At 31.9% G+C, this 12,086-nt stretch overlaps 1 protein-coding gene across 7 annotated transcripts in view; it reads left to right on the top strand.

Annotated features, from left to right (window-relative positions):
* Nucleotides 1-12,086, top strand: part of LOC118183348 (uncharacterized) — a 384,570-nt gene that overhangs the window by 362,874 nt on the left and 9,610 nt on the right. For all 7 annotated transcript variants that reach the window (XM_085817694.1, XM_085817695.1, XM_085817696.1 and 4 more), the window contains 3 exons: nucleotides 3,072-3,952; nucleotides 9,164-9,326; nucleotides 11,415-11,583. In XM_085817694.1, the coding sequence (XP_085673820.1) occupies nucleotides 3,072-3,952; nucleotides 9,164-9,326; nucleotides 11,415-11,583 (1,213 nt within the window). The remainder of the gene's footprint in view (nucleotides 1-3,071; nucleotides 3,953-9,163; nucleotides 9,327-11,414; nucleotides 11,584-12,086) is intronic.

The following is a 12,086-nucleotide window of genomic DNA, read 5'->3' as shown; positions in this document are numbered from 1 at the left end:
TTTTAAAAAAATAGCAGTAAATAAAATGTTACCACAAACATTAGGAGACTGAGCTGGGTAGCAGTAGAGATATTAATAGGTAAATGCTACAGAATGTGCTTAACATAAATGTTAAGCACATTCTGAAAGTTGTATACTTTGCTATTGGGCATTCCACATAGGTAGCCATGTCGTTGAGACAGTTATCATACAGCAAAGCAAGTTTTTGTGTATGCTTTTTATATGCTTTGCAGCCAGTCTGTTGAAAAATTCTGTTACCCTTACCAGGAATTTTGAATTGTAAAAGCACTTTCCTGCCAAAAAATTAATAATCCCTAGCTATGACAGTGAAAAGCTCCAGCAAATAATAAGTGCATTTCTCATTGGACCAGCTGTAGAACTGTTTGACAAGCTGATGAAAATATTTGTCTTCTGCTATGGTAAGTGGCTCAATGCCATAGGCGCCTGTTATTATGCTATAAGCGTACAATTAAGCCCAAGGTATGTACTTTCAAAATAAAAATGTCTTTATTCATTAATACTGTTTATTCTTTACTATTATTAAATGAGTATTATGTTTCGATGTACTATGTGAAGTTGTTTATGGCTACATAGTAACTAATTTCATCAATAGCATAGGCAGCACTGGTTCATAAAAATTCTTAATTTCATGACTCCTCTTTTTTAGTTTTTATATTCCATAGTGAACTCTGTGTTTATTCTGCTATCCAGATTGAGGTGGTATCTTTCTAAAATTGTGCAGTGTTGATGAAGAATAGCTAATTCCTAAGGTTTTGTCTTTAGTTCACTTGAGAAATGAGTCCTTTGCAAACCCAGTTCCTTTCAGTAAACAAATGTTCTTGGTCACTGAAGTACTGAAGGCTTCAGTATCTCAGTTTTAATGTGTACTGGAATTCAAGCAAAAACATTTTCCAATAGCCTCAGACAATGTTTTTAAAAAAGAAATTTTGCTATTTTTTAACTCTGTGGGAAATAGTTTCCAAATGAATAAAAATGGTTGATTTAATCTGAATCATATCTAGAGCAGGTATTAGAGATTCAAATATTACATGCAGTGTTTAAAAAAGTGGTAAAAAGTCTTGTTAATGTGCACATGTATAAAAAATTAATGGTAACTTAATTTATATGATTTATATGATTGTTATGCCTCTAATTGAATTACCTATTAAAGTTTTAATGGGTAATTCTTTTTTTAACATTAAATGCTAAAAAAAAGAGGTTCATATGACACATATGACAGGAGAATGCTTTTATGTGTGAGGGTATTCTGTCTTTGAGTTACTAAACACTTTGTCTGTTTGTCTAGTTGTAATTCTAGTTTTTATGGTATAGGCTCAGAAGAACATATTTAAGAAGCTTTACTCCTGAATCTAAATGAATGTATTATATTTGCTTTCTTTTTGTAGCATGAGCTCAAGAAATGTTTGCACCGACTTTTATGAATTTACATATTGGTCTGTCAGACCATGAGAAGAAGTTATTCATAGGAAGTTGTATCTGAAACTGTGACCAGTTACTGCTAGAGAGCAATGTTTGCAAATATATTGGAGAGCTGAAAGTGGGATTATTTCAGGCAAGGACATTTCAGGAGAATGATGTATCAGCTGCTGTAGGTGTGCTACAGGAAGTTGAGAGGAATGTAGGTACAAGTAATCACAGCATTTGAACATGACCTAGGTGTACCTTGCTTTAGCATTATATGCTTATTGCATGAGGACGTGCTACATCCCTAACACATCCAAGGACAACATGTTTCATTCTCATGTTGATATTTGCATGAATGTAACATAAGCCGGATTTTCCATTGTGTATTCTATTTACTGATGAAGCTTTTTCACAGAGTGCTGTCCTAACTTCCACAGTTTGCATGTGTGGGTGCATGACAATCCCAGGAGTGCATTCACCCATGCAAACCAACAGTGCTTTACCATAAATGTGTGGGCTAGTATTGTTAGTGACTTTCCTGATTGATCTTGACATAGCCTTAAAGCCTCAATGGGTATATCTATCTCATTGTTTAGAAGAGTTATCAAAATTTGATGGACATCATTCCATCAGCTTTACACCAACAGATCTAATTTTAGCATGATGTTGTACCTGGACATTGTGTGAGGCCACCATGATAGGACTTACTTCATCACTGGATTAGTAGAGGCAGACTGTCAAATGGACACCCCAATCCCCTGACTTCACCGCATTTCTTCTTGTGAGATACAGAAGAAGTCCCTGGTATCCAAGACACCTGTAACATCCAACATCATCCTTGTGGCCAGTCATGAAAGCAGTGGCACATGTCCAGGACACACTTGGCCAATTTGAATGTGACCATCCATGCGTTGACATTATGAAGCATGCATTGTGGTGAATGGAAGGAATTTTGAGCACTTTTTATAGCCATGATTATTTCCATCATCTGTATCCTGTATCATTAAGTTTTTTTTTAATAAAGTCCTTTAATTGCTGTTATGAACTCACTTTCTTTGCATGCCAATCATGCTACTGTTGCACCATATTGTTTGCTTGATTTTTGGATGCAACTTCTGATGTAATCTGAAGGTCAGTATCATGGTCTGATAGACCAGTACGTAAAGTTAGTATACTACCTTTTGAGAAACCATGCATAGAAAAAAGGTGTTGGCTTTTTTTTTTTTTTTTTTTATTTATTTTTTAATGTTTTTATAATGGAATTGTATTTTTATTAAATTAAAAATTAAGTAGTGTCAAAGAGCTTACTGCTTAATTCCATAGTCAGAAATAATAAAGTATGTGTGGGAAAGTTGTAATCAGATTGATAAAATTGTTATACCTTATTGTGAGCATTATTGTCATTGAAAGTACTTGCACTTCTATACTTTTTTATCAGAGCTATTATTTTTAGCTAGTCTATAATAAACATGTTGATTAAATGCAATTGCTATTTTAAGAGTATGTTATTTTTCGAAAATATGATAAAGTTGTCCTGGGAATAATTGAGGAAATATCATGTGATTATTGTTGAATATGTATGTATATTTGAAATGTTTTCTCCAATCAAATTATTGACTTATAATTTTGTTTCCCAATCTTTAAAGGCTGTTGCTGTTCCAGTTCCTTGGTACAAAATGTTCATGATTCATGTTTTGTAAGGAATAGCATTGTACCTTATCCTCATCATCACTCGCACCACACCCACCATATCCCTACCAGTGCTTTCTCCTCAGAAACATTATGTACGGATTGTCATCGTCCTAGCAATACATCATTAGAAGCATCAAGACACGTACAACATTTTGGTCTATCTTCCTCTTCGCATTCTAGAGTAGGTTGCTGCTCATGCTGTGAACTTGTGCGTGAAAGTAACCAGCTTCATCATCAGTCGACCGGGAGTTGCCTTCAGTATTTGTCTTCATCAAAGAGTTCAGCAAGTCTTGTGCCTTGTGAGCAATCTCCTTTGGACCTATCATTGGCTTCGACATCTTCCAGTGCAAGTGTAGATCCTGACTTCTCCTTGCCTACGGGACATTGTCCCAGTCCATTCTGTTGCAGAGATCTCTTACTTTTGAGGACATCCACACCACATGGATTTCAGCAAAGCAAGTTTTCTCCAAATAAGAGTTGCTGTAGGTGTGCTAAGCAAGTCATTTGTGAAAAGCCAAGTGTTGAAACAGTAAAAAAAGTGCAATGTTCAAACACTACAGTTAAGCAACATGGTCAGCCACATCAGTCAGTTGATCATGTTGCGTTGTTGACGTCTCCTGTTGGTAAAGAATCAGTTATCCCTCCAAATGTCTCTGCATCAGGTGCCACTAGCAAAAGTGTACCTCATGTTTTAACAGATAATTTAGTTACTACTAAACGAGAAAAAAATACATCACCGAAACAGTCTACTAAAGTGTCATTAATCAAGAAGCGTCACTTTGCTCATGGCTGGAGCTGGAAGGGAGAGCCAAGAGAGAGATTAATTGCTCTAACAGTATGTTGATGTTTTATGTTATATGTACTAAATTATACATTGCCAAATTTTTAGCTATTTTATATTCTTTATCATATTTCTATTATGTGCACACAGAACCAGATTTAGATTTGATAAGGCCCTAAGCTGTTTGAGATATAGGGCCCTTTATAAGTTCAGATATTACATGTCAGTGCCAGATATAATTTTTGGATACCTAGAGGATTTTTTGGAGCAATAAAGCAAGGGCCCTAAGCTATAGCTTGTGTAGCTTATACATAAATCCTGCAATGTGTGCACATAAAATGGACTGTTTATTAAACATTTCAGAAAAATTATATAACTGAGAAAGGTTATTAAACACTTTATAAAAAGTATATAACTGAAAAGGTATATGCTGCATGTACAGTTAATTCCATTTAATAAGGTTCCATTATTAGTTAATTGGGGCAGCCCTTTTTTACCAGATTTCAAAGAATGAAAACCAAACTAATAACCTATTACATAATTGGAGTGTTTAATTGGAACAACTTTTCGCTTAATTGGGACAGTAACAGAAAAGGAATTTAGCAGTTTTTGGTGTATTTTAGGGGGTTTCCAAAAGTATGTCAATCAATACCTGTGTACACTGATATCAACACTAGTATGATGTGAATTGATTATCTGTTATTGTATGACTGGCAAGTATACATTGGCTTAAGAGACTATCATTACTATACCTAGCAATATATTTATTTACTGTTTACATTTTATTAACAATTTGAAACTTTTGCCAGATGCGGAAGACATAATTTTACACTTTCAAGTAAAATTGCTTTCCTGAGTAAAATTAAAAGCCACTCATTGAATACAAGACATTCTAGACTTCATGATATACCATACTTATTTGCATATTTTCCCTGCTAGCTTTTTAGTATAAAGTCCGTAATCCAGACGTCCATTATCCGGAATAATCTATAATCAGGACCTCAAAGCCACAATTTTTTTTTTGTATGCTTTACGCATGCGCATTTCATGTATAATGGACAGTATAAGCTAGGCTAAGATTATCTTTACTGATCCTAAGGCATTTCAGTTAATATTGCAGATTGCGCTGTTCCTTAAGCGGTAATGAATGAAGATAATATAATAGAAGTTTTTCATTGTGACAACGATGACAATGCCCCAATCATTAATCAATTAACGGATGGTGAAATCTGTAGTATGGTTCTAGACCCAGAAAATACCACTTCCGATAATGAAGAAAGTGACAGAGAGGTTATTGAAAATGAAAAAATTTTGATTGATAAGTTAGTCAGTATTCTCGACGCAGCAGTTACAGGACTTGAACAGTGGAACTTTGTAACTGAACAAGAAATTATGTCTGTTTATAGAATTAAAGAGAAAGTATTAGCACAAAAAACGAAGCAATTTAAACAACTTACATTGAAAGAAATGTTTAATAAAGTAAACAAATAAATATAAAGCTTTTTTTTTTTTTTTTTAAATTTTGATACCCTTTAGATCATAATTGCTCTTTATTTCATAAATTATGGTTTCATATTTTTAATTTTATAATTTCTGCATGCCATCTTACCAGATTTAAACTGATGATCTATAATCCGGAATCGCCGAAGTCCCGACGAGACCGGATTAAAGACTTTTGACTGCATATCTTTTGAATTTTTGCTTGAAGCCATCCGTATCTTTAAAGCATTACACTGAAATCAAAACTTTACTATAAAATTTGATATGCTTTTTATTTATTTGTCTTTTAATAGTTGAATTAATTATTCAAATAATTTTTATTAGACTATATTTTAAACTATTTTTTTTCTCTTTCTGCGTTCTAATTATAAGTACATACAATTTCTGATTTACTTTTTGAAACAGGAAACAAACTTTTAAAAAAGTTATTTCTTTATTCTTCTGTTATCTCATGTTGCAAATATCACATTTACGACACCCAAGTACAGAATGATTTAGAGAGTTTACATCGGAATTTCAAAAGTTTATAGTACCTTAACAATTGTGTTAAATGTATGGATGTGTACACACTAGGACAGTGTTCTGTGGAGAGAGAGAGAGAGTTAACTCCAGATTACTCAGGCCTGTTATATTATGTGTGGAGTGTTGACATTTTATTTTCTCACATTCTAATTGGTATGATGATGAATTTTGTATCAATAATTTTGATATTAAGTAGTAATTTTTGTCCTTGAATCAAGTATACATAAAATTTAAAAACAAATCGAGGAATAATAAAAAATAACTTGAATTTTTTTAAATTCAAATTTCTAGTCTCACTTTTATAGAATGATATGCAATTAAATTAATTCCTTATGAACTAAAGCTGCATTATCTTGAACTTTGGAAAAAATGTTGAATGTATTACACTGAAATTATGAATTCTAAATGTTTTAAGTACTTATTTGTATTGCAAAGGAAAAGCTATAAGTTTTTTTTTAGCGTTACTAATAAAAACAAGACTATTGGTAGTGAACTGTTTGGCAGCCAAAACAGAAGTGGTTGAAAAAATTTGTGAAACATTTTTACAAAATCCCAGAAAATTAACACATCATGCTAGTTCTGAACTCTACGTGCCTCATGTAATGGTCTGTGTTATGGAAATATGTATAATTACGACCATACACCTTTCAGATGGTGTAAAACCTTCCGATAAACCATTGTATAAAGCTTTCAGTGAGAATTTACAAGATAAGTTGGAGGTAGGTTGTTTCACAAACAGATTCGTATTTCTGGATGAAGTCATTTTTCACATTTCTCGTTAATGGAACCATAATTTACAATTTAGGGGCATAAAAACCCATGTGGTGTAATAAAACATGAGCTTGATTCTCCAAAGGTGAATGTCTTTTTTTCTTTGTGGAAAAAGTTGTTAACAGGTGGGTGCATTTACTAAGACATGTGGAATGGTTGTTTTGCCGCAGAGGAACAATTACTCCACATATCTTGGTATCAATGTGCTTGTTCCGTTAGTTAGAGGAAGCAGTTCTTGGCTTTGTTCTGCAGGAAAATGGTTCTCTGTCTTGCTGCAGAACTGGCATAAAAAGTGTATGCCAGTACCTGAACAGTAGTCTACCCCATTGCCTGATTGGCCATGCTGGGTCAAATGATATGCCATTGCTTTATTGGCCACTGAGATCCCCTGAGCTAACCCCTTGTGATTTTTCCTTATGGGGTTTTGTTAAAGACGAAGCATTTGTGCCTCCATTTCCTCAGGACTTACAGCAGTGAAGTGCTCGAATCATTAACAAAGGATATTCTATCATGAGTGTGGCAGGAACTAGAATACAGCATATATATTTGTCTTGTCACTGGGGGGGGGGTACACATAGAACATCCATAAAAGCATGGAAAACTATCGTTTCACTTATTTTTGATCTCTCAAACTAAAATAACTGCAGCGTTCACAGGTATGCTTTCTTTTTTGTCCCATTTATTATGAAACATCCTGTGTTTAGGAAAATTTTTTCCCATTATAAAACAGAAATCATAAAAAATTTAATTGTGATCAAATTGAAAATTGACCAAGGTTTCATTTCCATCTTGCGTTGAAGGGTTCGTTTACTATATTAAAGGTAATTTCTTTCCTGGTAAATGCCATTCAACAATATTTTGTGATTTACTAATGGGTAACATTCTTTAATTTTTAATTTTGTTACAACTAGAATGAAGAAGCAATTTTCGCAGCAGTAACTTATAAACATTCAATTTAATATACTGCCATTGCCAGAAATAAAAGTACTTTTATTTTTCACCCCAGGCATTTAGCCAATCAATAAAAACTTAGGTAACTTTTAGATTTAATCTGGAATGTTAGTAACAAACCAAGTGATTTAATTAAAAATACATTTAAATTATAAAATATGTAATTAGGAATATTAAATATTTTTATGAAATGACATTAGCTGGATTCGTTAAAATCAATACATATATACTTTTTTCTTTTTTATGATAATTCTTTTAGGCGGCTGATTGCTCATGTGGTTTTCAAGGAAACACATATACATAAAAAAAGTACTGCAACTCCTAACACTCTATCAGGAATATTAAAGATATACTTTTAAAAAAAATTTTGTGATTTTGCTCTTGAATTTTTATCTGATGTAAGTGCACAGAATTATAATTAAGCAGTGCATAATATTAAAGCTAAAAAGACAGAAAAATTGTGTTAGCAGGAGTGAGCCCAAGAGCAGATTGGTAATGTGCGATGCTCAGAGAGAGCATAAAAAACCCTAAGAAACCCTCTTGTGCAACATTAAAATCTGAGTCTTTTCAGTTTTTTGAGAGAATTAAATTCATTTTGATTTTTAAATCTATTACTTTCAAAGGAAAGAGCTATACACCTAAGGTTTGTGTTTTTATTTTGCAAAACATTGCTAAGTTGTTGGAAGGAAAAATGGCTTTATATTAGGAGAGACTATGTCATACAGTTTTGTCAGATTCTCAGTTTCATCACAAATTTCTTTTCTTCATTGCAGAAGAAATTAAATGTAAATTTGTATGCTTTTAGAATCTTGCATGATTTTGACTTGTTAGCAGCTGTAGCTATCAAGCATTTTTAAAGGATAAACCTAGTTATAGTTCTCACTTTGTTCTATCATTGTATGTATATGTAGAACAAAGTTTCTAGTTGTAGTGTAGCATTTAAATGCTGAATGCAGTGTTTCAGAGTTTTCCAACTAAAGAAGAATATTATTCGAAATTATCGATCATCACAGGTCAAACTCAAAATATTTCTTTTAAACTGTAGAGCTTGCACATTCATTTTGCAAGAAATTATTGGGAACTTGATGTGAAAAATGAAGTTTAGAACTTCTGATCTTGTATTTTTGGACTGAACTGGTAAGTATTGAATAAATCGAGTGTGCATTTTAGACAGCTTATATAAGAGAAATTTATTTTAGATTCTTTATTATTTTTTAAGTTTCATTGTTATTTTTTTAAGTGGATTTTTTTTAGGTAATAAGTCATTCATCTGTGATAATGATGAATGAAATATGCAAAATACTTTGTTGTTTCTTTATAATAATTTGTACTGTTTCAGAGCCTAAAATTTTAAATTTGAATGTTAAATCTTTTATTATTGAAGGGTATTTATCAAATATGCATATATAACTGCTGGAAATTGTTCTCTCATTTTTAACCTTGAATCTTACTTACAATGAATATATATACATATTAATGCTATGCTATTAATGGAGTGTGAATTTTTTTAATGTATTATAGAATGATTCCATTCCATGTCCACGTACTTGCTATCCTAGTATTCAGCATAAAGAAGGAGATACCATCTATGAAAAAGACTGTGTTTTGTTGCGATCTGGACCAAAAGATACTGATTTACCATATGTTGCTAAAGTTGCTGCATTTTGGGAAAATCCAGAAGATGGTTAGTAATCTTGAATGTTTATACATGCAAAATAAAAAATTGGTTGCATACTTTCATTTTGTGAAACCTCTTCATGCATTATTATGTAATAATATTGGTTGATATTAATTCACAATTGAGTTTGACTGTTGATGGAGTGTGAATTTAATCTGATCAGGTACAAATACTTTATATATCACTAATTTGTTACTGTGTTGATATTTGACAGTCTACATAGGTTGATATTTGTCAGAATATAGTAAGATTCAAATAATCTGCACATCTTTGGGATTAAGGTTCATGCAGAATAGAGGATTTTACAGATTGAGTCTTGTTTTTCTAATTCTCCTAAGATTTGTTTTTTCTAATTTTGTCATTAAATTTGGGCAGTTTGCACATATATAATTAAACAAAACATACTGATATTTTAAAAATTATTTAATTAAGATTTTTTAATATAAAACCATTATATTTTTAAATATTGTTAGTATAAAAGTTGGAAAAAGGTTAAATTATATTAGTTAGAAAAGGGATAAATTATAGGAAAATTTTTGAGGAAATTAAGAATTCTCTTTTAAAAGTATATGAGGTCCAACAGAGGTAGAGTGGTAAGTCGCTGAATAATGGTAATTTGACCTGGGTTCAATTCCAGGCATACGGGCTGGCTGCATGGACGTTTTCATGGTTTTCCCTATGTGCAATGTAGATATGAGCCAATTTCCCTTAGAAAGTACTTTGAAAAGGCATTTTATCTCATAGGTAGAGAGCCCTCATGTTGCCATAATCAAAAAAACCAACAAAAATATTTTGTGTAAGGAATATTTGTCACTAGTGAAATTGTTCTCAAAGTAATTATTGGGCACTTAGACTAACATAGCTGAGACTAACATAACTGTATTTAGAATACAGTTATGTTAGACTTGAGACTAAAGAGGGGTAAGGACCTTTTACAAAACCCAAAAGTAAAGGTTTTCTTAATTGAATTTCTACGTTAAGTCGGGCATTGCATCTCGCACATGCCTGACTAGAAGTTCATAAAAATATTAGACTAGAAACTTTGGATTGAAGAAAATTTTCTGTTCTTTAACATATCATCCTTTGCCACGTTTTCCATTTTTAACAGTGGGGAAGATCAGTACAAGTGCTGTATCAAAAAATATATCTGTATTTGTCCTTGATGATGAGCATGATCATAATATGGAATGTTAGCAAATCAGTGAAGAGATGTATCTAATTTTTAACTTAGTGTTTTAAAAGTTGTGAACAAATAAATTATTTCATCATATCAAATAAATTCTTTCACCAATGTTCATGCAGCAGAATACATATCCAAAAGTAGAAATTTTCCTCATTGCTTAATGTAAAAACAAAGCACTGACATATGTGAGGGAAATGCTAAAAGACTTTCAGTAGTGAAATAAATTTGCTTCTTCTATCAAGATACCATAAATTAAGTGCATTTTTTTGTTTAAAAAAGTTTATTTACACACACGCGCGCGCACACACACACTATTTTTGCCTTAAGCATTAAGTATTTTTGCCGTTAGTATTACATAAGAATTTTGTGAGGAGGTTAAATTTTTCAGTTCAGAGAAAATTTATTACAAGCAATTACTATTTTTAGAATAGAAAAAGAGAAATAACCAAACTAAAAAAGAGACCTTAATGGGTTTTTCAAATTAATATAAGTATTTTATCTAACCCATTTCTTGGATAATTAAAAATGTTGTAAAATTATTATTGGCTGTTTGAGTTTTAGTTCCATCTACATCACCAGCATTATGAAAAAGTCGTGACATTGATTAGTCTCAAAATGACGCAGTGCAGAAAAAGGTATTTAGAATACAATTATGTAACTTTACCATGCAGAAATATGGTTTGGAGCTGTGTGAATACTTAATCATTTTTTTCTGATGTTTCCAGTTGTCATAAATTTTTCATTATAATATATAGCAATTAGTGTCTGTCTTGTGATAAAGACTATGAAAATCTTTTAATTTCAACATTCCTCATCTAAATAATTAGAGACTGTTTATGCATACGTATTCTTAAATGTGAAGAAGTAAAGTGATCAGATATTCTTTGTATGAAAGTTTGTTTCTTTTCCAGGGGAAATGATGATGAGTTTATTATGGTATTATAGACCAGAGCATACTGATCAAGGACGAAAGCCAGGGCAGATGGAAGATGAAGTATTTGCTTCCAGGCATAAAGATGTTAATTCCGTCGCTTGCATAGAAGATAAATGCTATGTACTTACGTATAATGAATATTGCAGGTAAAATTTTTATGTTATAAATTTTCTTTTGAACTCTTCATTTTTTATGATTGCCTATCTAAGTTGACTGATTTAATTTTTCTTCATTTTATATGAACATATCTAATTTCATCCAAACATTCAACAAAGCTTTTAAATACTTTACCACAACTTGATTGTTGGATGTTGTTGTACATAAATAAATCATTATGTACATTCACATTATTTAAGAAAACTAGAAATGTCCATTTTTTTGCGTACATAACTATAAACCTGACAGTTTTTGTTTTTAGTCTGGTAGTGTTTTCTGGTAATATTTCTCCCTCATTAAAGGTTTTTTTATGTATGGCAATGATTTTGAGGCTGTTGGGAATTTTTTATGAAAAACATTTGCATTTGTATCAGAATACTTAAAAGTAGCTGTATATAATTCACAGATACTCAGTTTCTGTTGTTACAGAGGTCATTAAATTGCAGTTTGCCTTATTTCTGTTTAGGAGAAGCAACAAAACTAGTAGCAGTTA

Source organism: Stegodyphus dumicola, chromosome 5 (genome assembly GCF_044657685.1).
Source record: "Stegodyphus dumicola isolate Sdum_Otavi_A_Nest chromosome 5, ASM4465768v1".
In the NCBI taxonomy this organism is placed as follows: domain Eukaryota; kingdom Metazoa; phylum Arthropoda; class Arachnida; order Araneae; family Eresidae; genus Stegodyphus; species Stegodyphus dumicola.
This window is presented reverse-complemented; position numbering and strand designations above follow the sequence as displayed.